The 23,397-nt window shown below is 52.6% G+C and overlaps 1 protein-coding gene across 18 annotated transcripts in view; it reads right to left on the reverse strand.

The window, feature by feature from the left end:
• PCNT (pericentrin) overlaps nucleotides 1-23,397 on the reverse strand; it is a 133,864-nt gene that overhangs the window by 40,844 nt on the left and 69,623 nt on the right. For 7 of the 18 annotated variants that reach the window (XM_045501048.1, XM_045501049.1, XM_045501053.1 and 4 more), the window contains 15 exons: nucleotides 22,190-22,341; nucleotides 19,443-19,603; nucleotides 18,995-19,227; nucleotides 17,189-17,351; nucleotides 16,338-16,550; nucleotides 12,434-12,466; nucleotides 10,160-10,389; nucleotides 9,475-9,585; nucleotides 9,344-9,361; nucleotides 8,421-8,627; nucleotides 6,171-6,329; nucleotides 5,755-5,907; nucleotides 4,774-4,866; nucleotides 2,198-3,022; nucleotides 762-953 (listed from right to left, as the gene is read on the reverse strand). In XM_045501048.1, coding sequence (XP_045357004.1) covers nucleotides 762-953; nucleotides 2,198-3,022; nucleotides 4,774-4,866; nucleotides 5,755-5,907; nucleotides 6,171-6,329; nucleotides 8,421-8,627; nucleotides 9,344-9,361; nucleotides 9,475-9,585; nucleotides 10,160-10,389; nucleotides 12,434-12,466; nucleotides 16,338-16,550; nucleotides 17,189-17,351; nucleotides 18,995-19,227; nucleotides 19,443-19,603; nucleotides 22,190-22,341 — 2,943 coding nt within the window. The remainder of the gene's footprint in view (nucleotides 1-761; nucleotides 954-2,197; nucleotides 3,023-4,773; nucleotides 4,867-5,754; nucleotides 5,908-6,170; nucleotides 6,330-8,420; nucleotides 8,628-9,343; nucleotides 9,362-9,474; nucleotides 9,586-10,159; nucleotides 10,390-12,433; nucleotides 12,467-16,337; nucleotides 16,551-17,188; nucleotides 17,352-18,994; nucleotides 19,228-19,442; nucleotides 19,604-22,189; nucleotides 22,342-23,397) is intronic. The other 11 variants (XM_045501058.1, XM_045501050.1, XM_045501046.1 and 8 more) reach the window with 3 other exon arrangements.

Consider the following 23,397-nt stretch of genomic DNA (forward strand, 5'->3'; position numbering starts at 1 on the left):
AACCGCAGGCACGGGTGTGTGGGCCTGGCCTGAAGTCCCTGGGCCTACACCTGCACGATTCAGAACCTGCAGACTTTTACACAGGGATGTGGCGTACCTGGCACGCCACAGGAGAGTTCCCAGAAAAGCAGAGCTGGAACATCCTGCCGAACTGTGCAACGTCTACACTGGCAGGCTCGAGAGCCAGGGTCTAATCACACTCTGCCACCGCCCTTAGGAAAACCTTTAAACCAGCCACTTTTGATTTTCAGAACACCTTGACCCTGTAACACTGGGTGGGCCAATGTGCAGCCCCCAGCCCAGGAAAGAGAAGTCAGCTCTCGTGTTGTTTCTGCCCTGGTGACGAGAGTGCTCAAACTGGTGCGTTCCAGATTACTATGCTCTTCTTTGCCAGGAGCATAGAGTCAAAATATGCAGGTTCCAAAAAATAAATGTGAGCTTTCAAAGAAACACTGGTGATAAAGGCCTTGAGCCACAGAGCAGCTGTCCTCACACAGAAAACCCTAGGGACAGACCTTAGAGTCCAGTTAAATCCTACTGCTATCACTAAGGGAGAAGTAACCGCTCATTTTTCATAGGCTAGCCCATGGGAAATGTGCATTTCTAGAGAGTACCTAAAAAAAACAAAAAAAACCCAAAAAAAACCATGTAGGAAACTTCAAAACAGATGTGAACAGACCACTCCAAGAACACAAAAGAGCTGCCATCCATGTAACATTGGTCTATGCCCGCTCAGCACCACGTGCTGCGTGCCCAGGTACCTTCATCCTTCCCGGCACTTTGCCACGGTCGTCCATTCTCAAGTGCGTTTCACTCTTCACCAAGAGCAGCTCAGACTCCAGCTGCTTCTGGCAGGCCGCGAGCACAGACATCACGCGGTCTTGTCTGTGTGGACCTGGGTGGTCTGGCGTCACCGGGGCTTTGGCAGGCTGCAGATCACCGTTAACTGCACTCTGCAATAAGCAGAGAAAACAAGGATGACGCTCGTGAAGGCAGAGCTACAAGCACCAGGAAGAACGACGCACACTGAGCACAGTCGTCGGGCTGCCTGGGACTTCCCGGAGCTCTGGAGCCTGCATGTTGGCCAGCAGGGCCCCGAGGGAAGGTCCACAGGTGGCATCAGCAAGTCCCCGTCTCCTAAATCACGAAGGACATGAGACCAGAGGTGAGCCCTGCACACACGGCCCGCTCCCTGCCACAGCAGGCCAGGACGTGCTCGCCGTGACACGGGCACCAGCCAGGAAACCCCACAACGCATGGGCCAACGGGAGCTGCTCCACACAAGCTGCAGATGGCAGGGGGCAGCAGGCAGAGTCTGGAGTTCTCAGGACCAAACTGAAATGAGCTTAAAAGGTTTCACACAGGAGAGGAGCGTTAAAAATTAGAGCAACCGAGGGGTGCCAGGGTGGCTCAGTCGGTTGAGCACCCGACTCGTGACATCACGGTTTGTGGGACCGAGCCCCGGGTCGGGGTCTGCGCTGAGCATGGAGCCTGCTTGAGGTCCTCTCTCTCTCTCTCTCTCTCTCTCTCACTCTCTCTCTCTCCCTCTCTCCTGCTTGCACTCTCTCAAATAAACTTAACAACAACAACAAAGTAACTGAATAGAGTCCAGAGAGGAAAATCCAAGGAGCCTCTTAAAACAAAGCCATCTCTGCATCATTTAATGTTCCCTATCATAGAGCTTTGAAAACCTTGAATCACTCTCAAAGATATGAAGTTTAAAAGTATAGGAAATAGTGCAGCCCCAGGTTCCACTGTGTCCGCATGTTCTGACCTGAGGTTCTAGGGACTTTAAATGCACCCAGGAGCCACGAGCTTCAGATTCCTCTCTCTACGGCACCAGAAGCCACCCTCTGGGAACTCTATCCCCCACTGCCTGGCACACGAAGGACAGTCACTGACTTAAAGAGAAAGGAGGAGGAACAGTAGGTCCTCCTGGACAGAACATCCAACCATCCCTGGTCTAGCCACAGTGCTCTGTGGTCTGGGTCAGGGCCTCTTGCAGGCGCCGAGTGCTCCCTGGCTCCCCCACGTGTGCCCCGCCCCCCGCCAGCATGCCCCTGTACCCTCGTGTGGGCCCCCACTCCCCCAACGCACCGCTGTACCACCGTGTGCCTGCTCCCCCAGCGCACCCCAGCCCCAGCTCCCTATGCACAGAGGCTGTCCCTTCTGCGGACCAGGAAGGAACAAGGCCCACCTGTGGGTCTCCGACACGGCTGTTAGGGGCTGTGCCCACGTCCTGCCCTGACGCTTTGTCATCAGAGGCCTCTTCGCCCCCGGGGCCTCGTCCCTGGGAGCTGCCCTCTGCGCGAGGGTGCAGGTGGGCCCCTCGCGCCTGCTGCTTGTCCAGCTCCTTCTGGCACCTCAGAAACCGTTGGTTCAGCACCTGGAGCTGGCGGCTGAGGCGGACGCACTGCGCTCGGAGCCGCTGAAGCTCTGGGGGCTCATCCTCAGCGGTCAGGGGCTGCTGCTCCAGGGAACGGCGGAAGCGGGAGAAGGCGGACAGGATGGTCTCCAGCTCGGCGGAGTGGGCCAGTTTCTGCTGCTTCAGGGCATCGATTTCTAAATCCCTTTCTGCAATCTTCACTTCCTTTGCTTTTAGGGCAGCTTCAAAGGCTCGGATCTGGGAGGCCATGCCCTGGACCTCAGCCTCCCTGAGGGCTGCGCTGTGCTCCAGCTCGGCCAGCTTCCGCGCGGCGGCCTCCTCAGCGGCCTGCAGGCGCCGCTGCAGGGCCTCCAGGGCCTGGCCGTGCCGGCGCTCCTGCTCCGAGAGCAGCCGGCCCGCGGGCCCCGTCGCCACCAGCGCCTCGGGGCTGGCCACAGGGTCGCCGGGCAGCTCGCTGACCTGGGCCCCGAGTGGCGCGGGGCCGCCGAGGGAGAGCTCCCTCTGCAGCCTCTCGATGACTTCATGGAGCTGCTCCACCTCCTCTGCCTTATCTTTCTGCAGTTGCTGCTGGTTCTCTCGCAGATTCTCGATGACGGACCTCAGCTCCTCGATCTCTGAGTTTCTGTCACAGGGAACCTGAGGAAGAAGCACGTTCAGAGGTGAATGAAACGTTCCACCTTCAGAATTTCCCTCCTTTAATCTGAGGTTCAGGAGCAACTTTGAGCTGTGGCACCAAATTAACAAATGACCTTTAATACCTGAAAACACCCGAAAGCTGCACTCCCACCGCATCAGGGTTACCAAAGTGCTTGGGAAGGGACACCCACGGTGGCCACTTTGCCTCTTGTTTGGACACTTCCTCTCACTCTGTGCCATCACCGCTATGGGCAGAGGGAGCTTCCCTGGCTGCCTCTCCGTGGCGCCTCGACACTAATGTCACCACCCTTAACGTGTATTTTTTTAATATTCAAGTAACGTCGATCTGCTTGGTTTTACTGAAGGGAGATTTTAGGTTCTAGGCATGGTTCTAACACGAGAAGACAAGCAAATGAAGAAAATCAGGCTTGAGGACTGGCAACACTGAAGAGCAGGACCGAGCCAGGTGCGTGCAAGGGGCCGTCACTGCCGCCACGACTGCTCCGAGCCTAGCGCTGTGCCCCCCTGGACCTTGGAGAATGTTTCCACTCATGCTGGTTAATGTCACCCTCAAGGTTTTAAGGTAAGAAATGTTATTATTGCTACTTTGAAGACAAGACAATTGAGACGTAGGTGTTAACTATCTTGCCAGGTGGAAAAGCAGATTGAAATCTATGTCAATACAGCTCCAAACTCCATTCTAGTGACTAAGCCATTCGTGCTCCAGTTTACCATCTCCAGCTAATTTCTTAGAGTCCAATGTTCACTTCCTGAAAACTGAGGGTTTCACAACAATTCTTGGTTTCACTAGTGCCATTTAATTCCTTTAAACTCAAATGCAAATCTGGCCAATACTGAAAACAAAAGAAAACAAGTTAATTTTTGGTTTTGGTTTAGAGAACATGAGCTACCCATCACACACGCATCCACCATGTTGAAATCTGCACCGAGAACTGTACGGCTGGCAGAGGTAGGCCCTGGTGAGGTGCGACCCTCACCGCCAGCCTGCGTGCCCCCTGTGCTGGGCACCGTGCAGACTCTCGTCTCCCCTCAGACACCTGAAGGGAGTTTCAAGGGTGATTCCGACAGCACACGACGTGGGCTTATTCACTCTAAACACCCAGACATGAAAAGGCAGGTGCTACAGACCAGCCACAATCACAACACAAACAGAAAACCTGAAATACAAACCTAGGGCGCCTGTGTGGCTCAGTCGGTTAAGCGTCCGACTCTTGACTTTGGCTCAGGTCGTGATCTTGTGGGTTTGAGCCCCATGACGGGCTCCACGCTGACAGTGTGCTGCCTGCCTGGGATTCTCTCCCTCTCTCTCTGACCCTTCCTTGCTCACTCACTCTCTCAAAATAAGTAGATAAACGTAAAAAAATATATATATTATATACACATACATAAATATAAACCCAGCACATGCAGGTGCCTTTAAAGAGTAAAGCACTAAATCGGAGATGAGCCCTCTGGGACGCAGCACGGCTGGAGCAGGCAGGCCAGAGAGGGGCACCCGGAGCCCAAAGAGGGAAGACCGTGCGGGCCAAGAACTGAGAACAAGGGTGGACACTTGGGCCAAGAGCATGCACGCCTGGTCTCCTGCAACGTGTGTGGTACTCCCCATTCTGGGGGAAGTGGTCCCTTTCTAGGCGGGACACCGCAGAGCTGACAAGGCCTGGTGCCACCCACCCCCGGCACACTTGCCCCCGAGGGGTATGTTGGTTCTAGGGGTGCCGGGAAAGGCCTACCTCACTGAGCGCGCCCCTTCCCATCCCGGCCAGCTGAGCCTCGAGCTGCTCGCTCACACACATGATCTCCTCTTCTTTGTTCTGCAGAAATGCCTGTGGAAATAATCACAGCGACGCCAATAAAATGTGACTATGGGAAGCGGTCCCCTGACCTGGCAGACGTGCGGTACCCTAATAAACCCATGAGTGTAAATACTAGCATTCAATCCGAAAGTGGTTTTCTGTATGTTTCCCACTGAAGGACGCCTGATGCCTGCGATTGGCCTCAAACCCCTGTTGTCACCAGCATCATGTGACACTGCCTGTGAGGGTCACGCACCCAACAGCGACCGGGGGTGCCACAGGCAAGGGATCTGTACGCAATACATCACAAGTCTGCTTCCTTTACACCCTGAGTCTCCTCAGAAGCATGATTACACTAAGGCATTAGAAGATTTGAAAACAGAATGTCTTGAAAGAAAGAAAGAAAGAAAGAAAGAAAGAAAGAAAGAAAGAAAGAAAGAAAGAAAAAATTAAAAAAAAAAAAAAAAAAAAGTATTTTTCTTCGTCCTGCTCATAGGAAGGGTTAACAACCAAAAATCACCTCTCCGAGAACAGGGTGTCTATAATGACCCAAATAGGTAAGTGGTGAACATTTACTTTCTCTTGACAGCTTCTACTGTCAGACAAGTGTGCCCCTGCTGCCGCTGAGCTCCAACAAGCATCCTCTACAAGACTGGCTCTCAAGACGCACACCAGACCCAGAGGCTGGTGCAGGAGGCACGGGGTCCAGGTGGCCCTGGGCTCTGCTCCCTGCACACCTTCTAGAGCCACCCCGGCTCAGACCTTGGAGCACAAGACAGGCATCTCCTGAAACCCCTGCAGCAGAGGACGATCCTCGGCGCCCACAGTGTCTGGGACTCAGGGCTGATGGTCCCTGGGCAGGTGGTGGCACGGGCACAGACGTGGAGCCTGGTGTCTGGGCAGGCCTGCCCGGCTCACCTTCAAGCGAGCATTCTCCTCTTGCAGTTCTCGCAGGCTGACGGAGGCACGGCTGCTCTGTGTGTCCAGCTTCACGTTCAGGTGCAGCCCTTCATCGCGCTTGCTGACTAAGTCATCCTTAATCGTTCCTAACTGTTCTTTCAAGTCTAAAACCTTTCATTAAGATAAGAGAGAATATTAAAAAGTACCTAACATTCTAGTTCACTTAATAATTATGAAAGCTACAAATTAAAAGATTTAAGTACACGGCAAAAAAGAGCTACTGATATTTTATAGCCCACGCCAAGCTGTTATATACAGTAGACACAGACCCCTTCCTGCATCATTTGGGTGTCCTGCCCCTCCACACAGAAGGGCAGTGAAGGCCACCAGCAGCCCTGAGCAGAGGGGAGTCCCCCATGGCCCCCCACACTTGCCTCACTCTCCCGCTGCCGGAGCGCTGTCTGTACTGCCTCTAATTGGACTTCTGGGCTCTCAGGACAAGTGCCTGCCGGAGGTGTGGGGCAACTGCCCTCATCGAGTTTAGACTGCAGTGTGGACACCACTCCACACTGCTCCTGTAATGCCTCTTTATCCTGTTTAAGAATAAAAGAAGATTTACTTTAGGCAAGTACTTCAGGAACTGGGGGCCTCAAACTGTGATCTGAGTGCACGGTGTCCTCAGCTCTTCCTGGAGCTCGTGTGCACACAACTGCACATACCCGTGCACCCCTGCACGCACCAGACACACAATCTATAGACCGGCTGTGCTCCAGAGCACAGATCTGCTTGGTGAAGGATGTGACCCCAAACAGAGAGACAATGTGTGTGCCAGCGAGGTCGCTGCAATAAATTCATCCTTAGTAATTATTCAGGAAGACACAAAAATGGTCTCTAGACAGTTGGCTATTCAGAAGAAAATTGCAAAGAACTTGCCAACAAACAGGGCGATGGCTCATCAGGGCACCGCACATCTGTAAGATGAACACTAATGTCTCATTAAAAATTTTCAAAGGGCACTTAATATGGACAAAAGAGTCACAATAAATTAAGTAGACAAAAAGTTACATCTTTGTGGAAGGGAAAAGGGGCATTTTTTATACCTATAGCATCTAACATGCTCAGTAAATCTTTGCTGAGGGAAGGGAGGAGGGATGAGGAAAGATGGAGGAGGGAGAAAAGATAGAGGGGCAAGGGAGGGAAGCAGGAAGAGGAAGGGAGCAGGGACAGAGAGAAGAGAGATGGCAGGAGTGAAGGAAGAATGGAGAGAGGAGGGACGGATAGAGCAGGGATGGAGGGGAGAGGGAGCAGGGAGTATGGAGGAGAAAAGAGGGGAGGAAGGAGAGATGGACTAGGCAGGAGTAAAGGGTAGAGGGAGGAGGGAGGAGGGAGGAGGGATGGGTGGAGCAGGAAGGAAGGGAGGAGGGAAGAGTGAGAGGGAGGAAGAAGTACAGAGGGAAGAGGGAGGACGGAGGGAGGAGAGATAGGTGGAGCAGGGGCAGAGGGAGGAGGGAAGAGGTCAGAGGGGGGAGGGAGGGAAGAGAGTGGAGGGAGGGAGGAGAGACAGGTGCAGCAGGAGCAGAGGGGGGAGGGTGCAGGGACCGATGCAGCCGCCCTGAGCCGAGCTGTCCCCAGGCAGCACAGAAGAGGCCAGAGTAGGGGCAGGGCTCCCCTCTTGTGCTGGGCGCCCCTCCCGAGACAGTAACCGCCCAGGTCCTCGCCCTCGGGAAGACCCCTGACCTCAGTTAACTGTTGGCGTCTGCATCTTCGACAACCAAACACACCTGACAAAACTCTCCTCTCCTTGAAGCTGGACTTGTCACAGGATCAAACCAACGACTGTAAAGTAAGGTTTCTCACCAATCCCCACTTTCCCAGTAAGCGTCTAACCTCTGGTGACATGAAATACATGAAAGTCACAAGCTCAACTCCTGCGACTAACAGCTGGAGAGGAGGGCCGGGTGGCTGGGTCGGACGCCTGGCAATCAGAGGGCGTCCGCCTCGACCTCAGCTTCAGACACAAAGGACGATGTCTGGGCCACAGACGCACGCTCCCGATGGCAGTGCACCCAGAGAGGGCACGGACTCTCCTGACCCTCTCCCCGCGCCTTGCCCTCTGTGTCTCCTCATCTGGCTGTTCCTGAGTTGCACCCTTTCTCAACACACTGGCGATCTAGTGAGTGAACGGTTTCCCGGAGAGCGCTGAGCCACTCTAGCAGATTAACCGATCCCAAGGAGGGGCTCGCAGGAACCTCCATCTGTACGACAGGACTTGCCAACGGCCCCTGAGGGGGCAGTCTCGTGGGACTGAGCCCCCCTCCTGTGGGGGCTGACGCCACCTCCAGGTGGACGGTGTCTGAGTTACACGACCTCCCACCAGGGTCTGCCGAGAACTGGATGTTGGCTGTGGGGGCCACCCACCGCCCCCCCCCCGGCCCCAAACAACTGTCAAGAGACCGGAAGCAGTGAAGTGTATGCAGCAGAGGGTTGGCTGGCAGCCAGTGAGACACGAGGGGACACCCCCTTAGAGGAAACGAGGCCGCAGTGGACTCCGGCACGGCCCGCTATGGATCCGCCAACCCCCGGTCCTCCCGGCACGGTGCGGGCACAGGGGCACAGGTGGAAGGTGCCCCGCCGACAGCCCCGACCGAGACCCCCCAGAGCCTCCACACGACAAGGGCCGCTACCTGCCGCAGCGCTTTCACGGCGTTTCTCTGCTTCTCCAGTTCTTCTCGCAGTTCAGTCGCTTCTCTTCGGCAGCTGGCATTTGTCTCCTGGAGACGTTTAATTTCCTGTTCCTGGATTAACACTTGTCTGTCTGCCAATTCTTTCTTTATAACCAGTTCATCAAACCCATCTGATTTCTCTCTCAACTTTTCTTGTAGCAATTCAACCTAAAACAAAGAAATTGCTTGAGAAATACAACAGTTAAAACAGCCATCTTCCAAATAAGAAAGCATACAGCACAACTGAGGAAACACACGGAGACTACACCCAGGAGCCTGGTGAGACAGAACATTGTAATGCGGGTGTTCTCTCAATAAAGACGTAGAAAAATATTAATATAACACAAGATCTGTTAGGAAAACAAAGTTAATCTTGTTCATAGGGAAGGAAAAGCTATTCGGCAATACAAGGAAAGGACTCCGGGCACAGCAGCACCCTGGGCAGGGTCCAGAGAACCAGGCCGAGTGAAGGAGGTCAGTCTCACACGGGCACAAACTGCTTGTCTGTTTGTGCAACTGCAGACATGACACAACTAACACAGACGACAGGCTAGTGGGTGGGAGGGGACCCCACATCCGTGTCCTGGCTGTGCTCCCGGCTCGACCTCTGTGGGCATCACCCCAGGGAAGTGGGTGAAGGGTGCACGGGACGTTTGTCTTACTGCTTACAGCTGAAAAGGAATCCACAATCATCTTAAAATATGTGTAATGCTTTAAAAGAAGAGGCAAATCAGCTGCAGCCACGCCAGGCAGAAGGAAGCAGGCAAGTCGGGCTCCAAGCAAAAGGAAGCAAGAGAAACAAGCAAGCAACGAGCCCACGTGCGAGAGGGCCCCTGGCCTCCCCCGCCCCACGGGTCACGCGGTGGGAGGGCAGCACGCCATACCTCCTCATCCAGCTGCTCCTGTGGTCGTCGTCAGGTACATGGAAGGCAGACAAGGAAACCGAAAGGTAAAACTTCAAAGCATCACAGAGGATGGCTACCCCACGGGTACAGGGTGTGACAGGCTGACTTACATCGCGGACGCATGGGCCCCGTGGCCGGGCCGCCTGTCGGAGCTGCTCCTCCAGCCTCTGGATCTCCCGCTGAAACTCCTCCCGCTCGTGTTCCCGCTCGACAGCCTGCTCCTGTCGAGAAAGGCGGTCTGCTGGGACAGCTCACAGACGCTGGCGGGACACAGCGCTTCCCCTGGCTGCACCCACCTCCCGCCGAAGGGGAGGGGGCTGCACGAGGTCGGGGGGAGGGGACAGCCTGCTCAAATGCGGACTGCTGCGGCCAGCACTTCCCTTCCACACGCATGTCACTACCCAAGGAATGGGCTCCGAGTCACGGGCACTTTGTGAAGCACAGCGAAATGCAGAGGGACGGCCCTGCAGGTGCAAGGCGGGGAGGCCTGTGAACGTGGACGGGAGGAACGTCACAGAAAGCAAACGGCTTGGGCCCAACTGGGGGAGCTACAGGCGCCTCCCGGGTGCTGGGCACGCAGGGCCTGCAGCCCGGGCTGATGGAGGCCCCCCAGGCCACGCACATGAGGGGGCCCCTCAGTCGCACATCACAAACGTCGACAACCTCCGAGATGAGCACCAAGCAGCAACGGGACCACAACAATCTGGCCGCAGGTGAACCCAACGTTGTGTCGTGGGACCTCACGCTACGAGGATGACTCCGGGGCCACAGAGACAACCCATCCCAGGTGCTTACGTCCATGAACTGACGCTGGCTCCGCAGATGCTTGTCCAGAGCCGCCATCTGCTGCCTCAGCGCCGAGAGCTCCTCAGCCTGCTTGGCACACGCTTCATGCCGAGAGAGCTGTTCCTCCAGCTCAGCCTCGAACACCTTCATCTGCGAGAGCAGAACTGCGCGGTCTTTCTCAGACTGCTTCCTGGCCTCCAGCTGCTCCTGGGTTAGACACTCCACCTCCCTACGAAGAGCTGCAAGTGCAGAGAAAACAGGGACACAAGCTCCATAGCTCGGGGCGGGTACGTGGGCCAGAGCGGTAACAAAATGTGTTCGGCAGCGTCCCCGCCCAGCAGGGACATCCCAGGAGAGAGCCCACCCCACGTCCAGCCTTCCCGGCAGCCCCAGACCAGAGCCTGGCCAGGGACTGGGGGCACAGCGTCCCCTGAGGCTCCCAGACCCCACCCCCTGGAAACAGGGGGACACAGCCACGGCCGGGGAGGGGACACACACTCTGCGAGCCAGTGTGAGCCCGTATTTAGCCAGATACCTGGAGAAAATAAAGTCAAGTACTTCTGTAAAAAGAAACAAAAAAAAACTGCCTTTTAAATTAAGATTGGCTAGGGCGCCTGGGTGGCTCAGTCGGTTAAGTGGCCGACTTCGGCTCAGGTCATGATCTCGCGGTCCGTGAGTTCGAGCCCCGCGTTGGGCTCTGTGCTGACAGCTCCGAGCCTGAAACCTGCTTCAGATTCTGTGTCTCCCTCTCTCTCTGCCCCTCCCCTGTTCATGCTCTCTCTCTGTCTCAAAAATAAATAAACGTTAAAAAAAATTTTTTTTAATTAAGATTGGCTAAAATAAAATATTTTGAAGACTGAAAGAATATATCTTGGTATTCCCAAAAGACGTATCAGCTAATTTTCCAGGAATTATTCCTTTATGTATACTCTCCGATATGGAAAAATAAAATGTAACTTAAAACCTCCATCAGAGGGGCGCCTGGGTGGCGCAGTCGGTTGAGTGTCCGACTTCAGCCAGGTCACGATCTCGCGGTCCGTGAGTTCGAGCCGCGCATCAGGCTCTGGGCTGATGGCTCAGAGCCTGGAGCCTGTTTCCGATTCTGTGTCTCCCTCTCTCTCTGCCCCTCCCCCGTTCATGCTCTGTCTCTCTCTGTCCCAAAAATAAATAAAAACGTTGAAAAAAAAATTTTTTTTAAAAAACCTCCATCAGAGGGAACACACGCCCGGATGTTCACTGTAAACATGCTCAGCATGCATGCAGGGCCGGGGCGGTGTCTCAGAGGAACAGGGTCCAGCCATCAGGAAATCAAAGCCAATCTAAAATTAACTGGATGATAAGGCCACAGTCCAAGTAGAAACTGGAAATTAGTAAGCACCTATAAAAAAAAAGGAGGCTTGCCTCTGACGAATCCTGAAGTGTTCAAACCATCTCTAAACTGAATTTTAAATTTTTTTTTTTTTTCAACGTTTATTTATTTTTGGGACAGAGAGAGACAGAGCATGAACGGGGGAGGGGCAGAGAGAGAGGGAGACACAGAATCGGAAACAGGCTCCAGGCTCTGAGCCATCAGCCCAGAGCCTGACGCGGGGCTCGAACTCCCGGACCGCGAGATCGTGACCCGGCTGAAGTCGGACGCTTAACCGACTGCGCCACCCAGGCGCCCCTCTAAACTGAATTTTAATTTCAATAGTTTTCACTTACGTTTTTATGCTTTCAAAACTCATGTTGTTTTATAAAAATTTGTCAATCTTTTATGGCAAACTACCATCACCACTTCATGCGAATAACTCAGCAATTATGATAAATTAGCCTTAAACATGCAGTTAGAACACCGACATCCGCACCCCTGGAGTCAGTGCTGCCCAGTCATGCACCCAGACAGAGCCACGTGCCGCAGGAAGGGCGGCCCAGCACACGTGGCCTCCGTGCAAGTGGCACTGCAAGGAAGGTGTCCTGTGGTCGTTCGGGCCACGCTGAGGGCCACCTACAAAGTCGGGCCAGCACAGAAGCTCCACTCAGGTCCCCGAGCCCCTCCACGGACACCCACCGGGGCCTCCAGGGCCACCACCCCCTCCGGCCCCGCCCAAGCAGCACACGCCGCAGCAGAAATGCTCGCCCATTTTCATGTATCAATACTAAAGATTAAAGTTGGCTTTTTGTTGTTGTTAACAGTTTGCCACAAAAGCTTTGAAGCAGTTTTCTTCTTTGGTAAAAAATTGGGGAAATCTGGTGCAGACACAATGCATATCACACGGCAGCCACTTGTTTGTTTTTACAAACCTGAGTCCTCATGTGCTATGGTAACAGGAATGCCTATGAATGAAAACACACAGCGTTTTCAGAGTGGAAACACGAAGTCAGACAACAGGGTTCCAGGGAGTGTCTGCGTTCCTGGACGGTCTCTAATACTTGTGCTTTTCTGTAGCACCGTGACGACTGTCTCAACGTCTGTGACCCCCCTCCCCAATATCCATGTGTTGAGCCTCACGAATGGGATCTGAGCCTACGAGAGACCCCAGAGAGTGGCCCGCTCCTCCCAAAAGTGAGGGCACAGTGCAGAGGCTGGTGTTCATCAGAAGGCGGCGTGCCGGCGCCTTCATCGTGGACCCCACCCTCCAGGGCTGTGGGCGGCCAGTGCCTGTTGTCTGCAGCCCGTCCACGCCTCCTGTGACAGCAGCCCAGGCAGACTGGTGCCCTGGAGCTGCAGCGCGTCCTGGTTGCCCAACAACTTGACACCGACTTCTATTTGTTTATTTATTAATCTTTATTTACTTATCTTGAGAGAGAAAGACAAAGCGCGCATGAGTGTGAGTCAGGTCGGGGAGGGGTAGAGAGATACGGAGAGAGAGAAATCCCAAGCAGGCTCCACACTGTCAGCGCAGAGCCCAATGTATGGCTCAGTCTTCCCAACCATGAGATCACGACCTGCGCTGAAATCAAGAGTCAGATGCTTAACCCACTGAGCCAGCCAGGCACCCTGGCGTCGACTTTTAAAGGAGACAAAAAAGCCCCCGTGGGACAGATGGCATCGCCCTGAAAGCAGCCACGAGACACCCCTCACACCCACAAGACACCACGCCAAGAGGCGAGGCAGAGCTGAATTTCGCCACATGGCGCCAGGACCTCCAAGAACTCTTGGAAAGTTGGTCAACATTCACGAGGACCCAAAGCAGAATCAGGACCAAGTGGCCACACCCTGGGCCACACCTGGGGAAGCCCACAGTCAGAGAAGGTCAGGAGGTGTTGCGTTGTGCTGGTGGGCAGCATTTCACACAACTTACACATGCGCGAGTCCCCACACAGAAGCACAGAATCCTGCAGCTGGGTGAATGGAAGGACCAGAGGTCACAGTAAGACATGCGAGTGGGGGCGGGGCTGATGATGTAAGATGACCCCAGCTGCACAGGAAGTACACTTCACTGGTGACAAAGGGAAGGAGCAGAGACTGGCCCCGCTCTTCTGCCAATGAGCACCGGGGCTCTGGAAGCTGTGGCCGAATACAGGAGGCCAGGCCTGTCTGAGGGGGTAACCAGAGACACAGAGGTGCCGGAAGACGTGTGGGAAGGGCCGGGCCCAGGTGTGGCAGAGCATCTGCGGATGGACCTCACGGAGGCAGGGCCACTCAGGCCTCAGGCAGTGAGGACAAGGCTGTCCCCCAGCACAGGGCTACATGGTCACTCAGCTGGTCCCACTTGTCTGTGTCTCCCACAGGCCCCGGCCCTGAAGTCCCAACACCCCAGAGCTTACCACCATGCTCACGGTGGTAAGCTCGATCTTGATGGATGGGGCATGGGCCTAGCCGCCCCACATACACGCAGGCCGGGGCAGTAACACCTGAGAACGGGTGGAAGGGGCCCTGCACTAGGAAGGGCTGTCCCACTGGGAAGCGCAGCCCATGAGAAGTTCCAAGACAGAAGAAAACGTGTTTAAAAAAATAATAACTGACAAGTCCTCAGAGCCACACTCATGCTCACACATGCTCACAGGAGCACACCCACACTCACACGCTTGCTCACACACCTGCCCACTTGCACACACCCTCCCACATGTGAATGGAGCCTTGCCTGAGAACAGCACGGCCAGGCGCAGGGACAGAACCAGGAGAGAACAGGACAGGTCAGTGTCAGGGGACACAGGACACCGGCCTGAATGAGGAAGGAGCAAACACAGAAGAACCGGATGCACAGCTTCACAACCAGCAGAGGTAGGTCCCTTCCACCCAGAGAGACATGGGAAGTGTGGTGACAAGCACCAGAGGAGCAGAGGTGGACCCCACGGCTGTGGGCACAGCACACATAAGACATCCCAGATTAGCTCTGCAGAAGTCATTAGTAGGAGATCCACAAGACACAATTAAAGGTGTAAAGAGATTGAAAATAAAGGGTGAAAATGACATATAAGAGATAAAACAAAGCCAGATTAAGGTTTCAGTATCAAAAATTTACATCAAAAGTCAGAAAAGGGACAGGTACATATAAGCAGATTGATGTCACCAATAGCAAGTCAAGCAAGAAGATGAGGTCTGGAATGATTACACACAGACCTTCTGAAACATCCCATGTGGGTGGAAGCCAAGGCCACTCACAACTCGCTCTGCCCAAAGAAGCCACAGGCCCGCCAGACCCACACCTCAACAGCACGTGAGCCTTGGCAGACACAAGCCAAGCACCTGCCCAGGAGGGCGCACAGGACAAAGAAGAAGTAAGACAAGGCCCAAAACCAATTAAGTGGAGGACAAAGAAAGTGGCAATGATTAGTAATCCCAAAAGCTGATTGTTTATTAACGAAGGAAATCAAAAAGAATTAAAAATTGGGGAAAAGACCCGATGTTTAGGGGTGCCTGGATGGCTCAGTCGGCTAAGCACCCGACTCGTGATCTAAGCTCAGGTCTTGATCTCACGGTCGTGAGTTCAAGCCCCACGCTGGGCTGCATACTGGGCATGAAGCCTACTTAAAAAAAAAAAAAAAAAAGAAAAAGAAAAAACAAAAGACCTGATGGTTACAGCAGCACTATCAACAACAGCTACACTATAGAAAGAGCCCAAATGTCCATCAACAGATGAACGGATACAGAAGATGTGGTGTGTATATATGATGGAATATTACTTGGCAATCAAAAAGAATGAAATCTCGCCATTTGCACCCACGTGGATAGAAGTAGAGTGCGTTATGCTAAGCGAAATACGTCTGTCAGAGAAAGACAAATACCATATGATTTCACCCATATGAGGAATATAAGAAACAAAACAGATGAACATAGGGGAACGCAGGGAAAAAGAGAAGAAAGGGCAACAAACCCCAAGAGACTCTTAACAACAGAGAACAAACTGAGGCTTGATGGAGGCAGGTGGGTGGGTGAGAGGTGGGCCAGGGGGGCACTTGCTGGGATGAGCACTGGGTGTCATACGTAAGTGATGAATCACTGAATTCTACTCCTGAGACCCATTTTACCATTTATGGTAACTAGAGCTTAAATAAAAATTTGAAACAAACAAAAATTGGGGAAGAGTAAAGAGTTTCCTGAATTGCTCAAGGCTGTGCCACAAAGCAGACTTGTGCGCCCGTAAGCTGTCTGAAAGCCACAAACCCAGAGATGGGCCGGTGGCACAGGAGGCACAGGGACACTGGGAGTCCCTGGTGGGCGAGGGTGTGAGACACGTGGTTCTGGGGAAGGCTGAACCCACACGGAGCTGATTCTTACACGTCTGCTCCTGAGGACACCGCCGCCTATGGACTCAATGACCTGGACGCCTTCCATGTGGACTGTTCACGTGTTAAATATTTAAAACATAAAACCTCTAATAATCTGAAATCACAATGAACTTTTGTTAAAACTACGTTTTCCTATTTAAGATTAACGTTAGGCACTTTTTTAAAAATCTTAAGTAAAAATTTTAAGTGGCCCGTGTTTTCCCACTGCCATGGCTATTTATCTCAAACAGGCTGGTGACATTTCAGTGGCCTCCTGTTTGCCAGAGGCAATTCTGGCCTCACACTGCTGTAAGAACTCGAGGGGCCACCAGGGCCAGCCGCCTCTCTAACGGAGCAGCGACGCGGACGATGCTGCACCAGCCACCCTGATCAGGGCCCCTGCCTTCTTTCCAAGGCCCTTGGTGAGTGAGAGCGGCCCCTGCTCCCACCCTCTGCAGCTCCCATCTCTGGCCGCGGAACCAGCATTTCTTACCATCTTCTCTCTCTCCTGCTTCTGCGGCCAAGGCCTCCTTTTGGGTCCACAGGACGGAGTTCTCCTCCCTCAGCTCTGCCTGCTGCTGGGTCGCCCGCTCCAGCTGCCGTCTCAGGCTCTCCAGCTCAACGGCGAGGCCCTGCTCGGCTGTCTCCTTCTGGCCCAGCGCCTCTTGCAAGCTGGCCTGCTCCACCTTGAACCCTTCGATGAGACCTGAGGAGATGGGGAGAGACCCGTTGCCAAGGGCTTGCTGGAGAAGCAAAAGGAGCAGACGGGGGCCAGACATGGGCATCCCAGCCCCAGCGCGATGTCAGCCATGGGATATGAGAGCGGAGTGGTCACGCCCGGGGTCCTGTTCCCAGATGGATGGCATCAGGCCAGCGCACCCAGCACGTGCAAGAGTCACCGGACAAGGTGACAGCCCGAGAGCAGCCATGTACGAGACACCCCCACCACACGCCTGCGCACACCCCTCATGCTGAGTGTCTAGCACATAAGCACCAGACACCATAAACATGGGGGTCACAAATGTCACCTCTTGGGGCAGGACCGATGTTCCCTTCTCGCCACGTAAGGCAGCGCTCCGAGGCTGTGAGCCTGGGATGCGGCAGAGGTTAAGTGCGGAGAGAAGAGCCACCCCGCCTGGGCGCTACCCGCTGCCACAGCCCTGGCTCCCGCGAAGAGCCTGCGCGTGCAACGGCTTTTGTGAGCAAAGTCCCCGAGGCCTCACGCCATCTGTCTTATTTTAGCTTTACGTTTTGCTTTGAACGCTTCCGTGAATGCTTCCCCGTCCCACGTGCCTCTGGCCGGAGCGCCCCTGCAGACCCTCCCCGCCCGCAGCCGGCGCTCACCCCGCGCCTGGTGCAGCTCCAGCGTCAGCCGCGTCCGGGCCGCGTTCTCCTCGTCCAGGCGCTCCAGTAACTCCTGGTGCTTCCTAACGACCTGCGCTGTTTCCTCGTTCTTACAGCTAAATTCTTTCTCAAAACGAGAATGAACCTGACGTGCTTCTTCCAGCTGTTAAAACACATTTGAAAACCAGAATTGCACTTTGATATAAAGCTAACGTCAACAGAATTCCACTTGTGTAGAAGTAGAATACAAATATTCCGGAAGAAACCATTTTGACATTCAATATTAGGTCAATTATTAAATAAACCTACTCATTCAACAATTTTCAATAAAGTAAAATTCCAGGGGAGCCTGGGGGGCTCAGTGGGTTAAGCATCTGCCTCTTGAACCCAGCTCAGGTCATGATCTCACAGGTTGGTGGGATTGATATCTGCACGGATAGTACAGAGCCTGCAGGATTCTCTCTCTCCCTCTCTCTCTACCCCTCCCCTCCTCTCTCTCTCTCAAAATAAACTTAAAAAAAAAAAGAAGGAAAAATTCTGCACATAGACACATACAATACTACATAGAAAACTCACATGTCTGTGAACTACTGATACCACGTATCTGTACAATAAAGCTAAGGAGAATGTATATTCAAAGATCACAAAACTGTCCATCGAGAGCCTAGAACCTGGGCAGGAACGACCACTTGGTGCCCCACAGGTGGAGGAGGAGATGGGGAGGCCTGGGGTGGGCGGGCTGGGAGGAAGTTCTCCTTGGGCTGGTCACCACAGTGGGAAGATCTGACACGTCTTCACCACCTCCCTCCCTGACATCCCTCTGGGCCTCCCTGGATGCCACCCACTCAGGACTCAGCCCTGGGTCCCCATCTCCCCTTCCTCCCCTGGCAGACATGCCCTCCTGTGCCCTCTGAGGCTCCCAGGCCAGCTCCAGCCTGGAGGGCCCACACTAACCTCTGGATCCAAATACCTGTGCCCAGCTGTGCCAACAGACACCTGGGCACCTAGCCTGGGCCTCCCTCATGTTCACTGCACCCCCAGACCAGCCTCTGAGGGAATCTACTGGTTTTCCCTTGAAAACAGCCCTAAGCTGCCTCTTCTCACACTCTCACCAAGTAGGGAAAACTTGCTTAAGTATTTCTGGGATGTGAATGGCAATGTCTTGGCTAAAAATGTTTAGTTTCTAATTGGGCTGAATGGGGGAAAAATTGCTACACTGCTTCTCATGCATTCATATTTAATGTCTTTCCTAATTGTCTAAAATGCTCTAAAAGATCCACACACACAATTCCCTTTTCTAGTGACAATCCCGAAACTAAAACGGTGCAGGAGATAAAAGCAGAGTGGGAGCAAGAGGCCCAACCGCATGATCTACCAGACGCTCAGCTCTTCTCTGTGCACGGCGGTCCCACAGCCTCAGAAATTCTGGTTCCGAAAAGACTCCCACTTAGTAAAGACACAGAGCAGAGTATGGTTGGTACTGACAGAAGATCAAAAAGACATGTGGGGAAGGTGGGTCACACCCAGAATGGAGTCTCTGTCCCCCAACGGCCAGAGGAGGAGTGAACACGAGAAGCCGGATCCACCGGGAAGAGTGACAACGTTCCTTCTAGCCCTGCATGTACGGTGCCCGGCAGAGCACCTGGGGGCTGCAGGACCCTCCTCCATCCACTGTAGATCATCAAACCATTCCATCCACCCACTTGTTCGACCCGTCGTCCTTCTCAAAAAACAAGGAACACTAAGAGGAGTTAAATCAGGGTCACAGACCTGTTCAGACGGATGGTGCACAGAGCCATGTCTCACCTGCCTGGTGGAGTCCAGAGCCAGCTCCAGGAGGCCGTCCACTGCCAGGCCAAGGCTCCGGTAAATCCTCCTAATTGGCTGCTCACACTCCAGTGAATTTTCTGGGCTCATGAAAAAGCTTTCACAGACGTGACTGCTAATTTCGGCCTCTGAAGACACCTCTGCACATTCAGGCAGAGTTCTGTCCAGCTCCAGCAGGGCTGCTTCAGGCCACGTCTCCTCGAGCACCGGTACTGCGAAGTGAGGAAACGCAGGGACCTGCACACACCACGTGGCCAGAGAGCCCGCACGACCAGCGCTGCAGAAGGGTGAGCACACCCGGGTCCCAGAGACAACACCCGTCTCGGGCGTAGGGAGCTCGTCCAGCCCTGCCCCAGCGGGGAGGAGGAGGATGGTGCTGTGCACCCCAGCCCAGGGTCCGCGGGCACAGGGCCGTCCTAGTGCTCACCTGCAGATGGGGCCTGGCCACTGGGCCGCACTTCACTCGGGCTCTCGTCCTCCAGACACAGCCCCACGCGCTCACTGATCCGGCTCTTCAGGGTGACGGCGGCCTTCAGCGTCTCTCCGAACAACCCGAGCAGCCTCCGCAGAGTGTCTCGGAGAGCTCTCCTGAACGAAGCACATAGTAGGCCATGACCCTGATCCTGACTGACTCAGACAAGAGGGACACAGCCCAGGAGGCAGCGGAAAAAGGTACCGTGCACTTGGGTACTGCATTTTACCAGCCTAGCAGGACAAAGAAAGGTTTCAGCTTAAACTGTGCTGGCCTTCAGTCCAACTCCCTCTTGGAACCGGACCGTTCCTATGCGAACCGTGTCCGCTGGAAACATGTAGGCACTGGGTCCCACTCCTGTTTGGGATCAGACTGTTTGCAATGGAACTGTGCTGGCCTTGGGTCTGATTCCTTCTGGAGTGGGCTGTTCCTGGTGAAGCTGTGCTGTTGAGGAATTGGTCTCTTTGCTCTAAAGAAAACCCTCTAAGACTAGAGATCCCAGCCATCAAAATGCTTCAGGGGTACCCTCCCTACCAGGACTCTAGCTGGTTTTATGCTAAAAAAAACGATGGTCCCTCCACATATGCATTTATAACTAAGTGAATTGACTTAACCAGAAGTAATTTAGAACTTCGATGGCCATTACGAGGAAGTTTTGATCTCCCTAAGCTTGTTTTCCTCAAAACTGAATTAGAAAGCCATGGCTCCCTAACGAAAGGAAAAAAAAAAAAAAAAACAAAACTGAATGGGATGCCTATTTTAGAAGGTATATCAAGGCTTCCAGATGTTTTCAGGATTCTAAGTTTGCCTCTTTGCAAAATATTACTTCTAAAATGATGCAAACAATTGAAAAAAGTAAGAATGGCTTCTGAGGCCTCTTTACCTGCCCCCCCCCCCCCGCCGCGCCCCCAATCTCCTCTGCAGACATGTGGCGGCCACCTCGTGCTGGGACCCTGCTCCCAGTGCCGTTTTCCCCTGTTGTCTCTGCCAAACTTCCCTTTTCCTCTGAACCTCTTTCCACTCTCTCCTCTCCTGAACCTATTAAAAGCTGCCTCTCTCAAGTTAAGTCTTCTGAGAATCTAAATAAACCTCAGGCTTCTTACGTTCTCTGGTCTAAGGCCAAACTGTGAGCCATGGTTAAGGAGTTCCCTAAAGGAACCAAGGATCCCCCCCCAGGTTTATTTAGCATAGTTATTCAAACTTACCAACCTGCTTTCTCACATTTACATCAATTTGTCCACATGCCTACTGGTGAGGGCCACGCCAAATGCTGGATGAAACTAGCCCAAAGGAAAGGAAATCTAGAAGGGGATCCTGAAGGGGATGTAGAGAATCAAGCCCTTAAACTTCTGTCAGAATGCTAGAAAATTCACTGGAAATCACTGAGCAATTACAATACCTTTTTCTAAGCCTACTGATTGGAACAAAATTGAGGCTTGCACACAAAAGCCTGACGAACCTGTTCATCACTACTACAATGGACTCCAAATTGTCATTTGAGCCTATTCTGCTGGTTTTTCTTTATGTTGAATCCACCTGGGTAGTATTTAACTCTGTATGTTTTTTTGTAACAGGGTGAACTGGGATCTACCTCTTTTAGTTAAAAGGACCAGGATGGTATGGGAAACTGCCCAGGTTTAGTTACTATGGCAAACCAGCTACTCATATCCTACATGAATCACCTAAAAGACTGCTGAAATCCTCCACTTTCAAATCTTGCAAGTGATGGCCCCTAAACGAAACCAAAAACCATCTACTTTCTGCTATTGCAAAGAGCCAGGACATTGGGGGAAAAAGAAGAAAACTAAGACGAATTTCAGCACTCTAGTCACCTCCAGCCCCGTAGCCAGCCTTTCCTGACATAGGACAGGACAACCAAGAAAGGTCCTTCCCGGCACTGAGGGACAAAACCACTAAACGTGAAAAACCTTACTCTTGATCGGCAATGCATTCAAGGAAAGATCTTGATCAAAAGGGGTTAAGTGTGAAAATTAATAGAAAAACTCGTTTAGAGTGGAGTCAGGGGGCCAGCAGGGGGAACTCTGGTGCCCTATCAACTGCAGACCTATCAGGAAGAGGGACATCTTGCCAGGATACTACTTCCCTATCCCAGCTGGAGGAAGGAAGGTTTCTTCCTGTCCAGGCAACAGCCCAGCCAATGAGAAAGTCCCAGTTCTGCCAATGAGAGATTGCCACAGCTCAGCCAATGGGAGACAGTCACAGCTCAGCCAATGGGAGACCGTCACAGCTCAGTCAATGGGAGAGACAGTCACAGCCCGCCAATGAGAAGCCACTAAACTTCCCGGCTCCCAGTTTACTCCAATGGACTTTCTGTTGAGGAAAGCCCCAATCCCCTTTCCTCTATAAGAGCCTCCTCTGCTCCATTCTCCAGACTTGCCTGTGGTGTTGCCCTAGCTAGGTCGCACTGGCTTACTGGCTCCAATTCTCTGTTATTCCGGAATAAACCTATTTTTGCTGGTAAGATATTTGGCAATTAAATTCTAAGGTTAATGCCTCATTATAACATCAAATTTTATAATCTGGCAAAAATGTGAAGATTTGGCAAAGTGAGATGGTGGGTATACAGGTGTCTGTTATGTTACTCAGTCCTTTTCTGGAGAAGAATAATGTGGCACAGGGTCCCCTCCCACTAGTGGAGAAGGCACTGGGGAAGCAGCAACAGAGAGGAGCATGTGACTGACCTTTCACGGTCAGACAGGTCAATGTCAGACTTCAGCATCGAGATGAGATTCGTGCCTTCCTGGTTTTCCCTTTCATGCCTTTGCTGTAGCTTCTCCAGTTCCGAATGGCACTCTTCTACCTCATGTCTTAAGGATAAAATTTGGTCTTCCAGCTGTTCAGGAAAAATCGTTAAAGCTTTATATACAACAATTTAGGGGCACTTGGCTTGCTCAGTTGCTAGAGCATGCAACTCTTGATGTCAGGGTCATGAGTTCGAGCCCTACACTGGGCGTGGAGCCTACTTAAATTTTTTTTTTAAGTAATTAAAAAAATAATAAAACAATTTAGTTAAGAATAAATTTCTGTAAGAAACATTCATCATCCCTGTTAACAAAAATATGGCAAAATATGATGGCGATTAAAGTTGAAAATTACTAATATGACTGCCCCTCCCCCCCAATATTCATTGCCTACAAAAACAGAATACATGAACATCCTAGGCTGCCCCAGACACAAGAGGGAAGGGGCAAATTCACCAGAGGTTATTCTCACAAGGAGGCCAGAGGCTTAGAGAGTCAAGCAGTCTGGTCATAGAGGGATCACATTATATACACCATCCCAAGTTTTCATTTAAAATGCACGAGGGGCGTCTGGGTGGCTCAGTCAGTTAAGCGTCTGACTTTGGCTCAGGTCATGATCTCACAGTTCGTGAAATTGAGCCCCGCATAGGGCTCTGTGCTGACAGAGCCTGCTTTGGACTCTGTATCTCCCTCTCTCTGCCCCTCCCCTGCTCGTGCTCTGTCTCTCTCTCTCTCTCTCTCTCTCTCTCTAAAATAAACATTAAAAAAATAGTATAAATACACATTTATGCTTTAAAAAAATTTTTTTTTAATGTTCATTTATTTTTGAGACAGAGACAAAGCATGAGCTGGGGAGGGGCAGAGTGAGAGGGAGACACAGAATCCGAAACAGGCTCCAGGCTCTGAGCTGTCAGCACAGAGCCTGACGTGGGGCTAGAACCCACGAACTATGAGATCATGACCTGAGCCGAAGTCAGATGCTTAACCGACTGAGCCACCCAGGTGCCTTGTATACACATTTATTCTTATATATAAAAAAAAAATAATAACGAACTCAACAACAACAAAATAAATCCAATTCAAAATGTCAAAGACCTTGAATGGACATTTCTTCAAAGACATACAAATGGCCAATAAGCTCATAAAAA

This window comes from Leopardus geoffroyi, chromosome C2, assembly GCF_018350155.1.
Source record: "Leopardus geoffroyi isolate Oge1 chromosome C2, O.geoffroyi_Oge1_pat1.0, whole genome shotgun sequence".
NCBI classification, from domain to species: Eukaryota; Metazoa; Chordata; class Mammalia; order Carnivora; family Felidae; genus Leopardus; species Leopardus geoffroyi.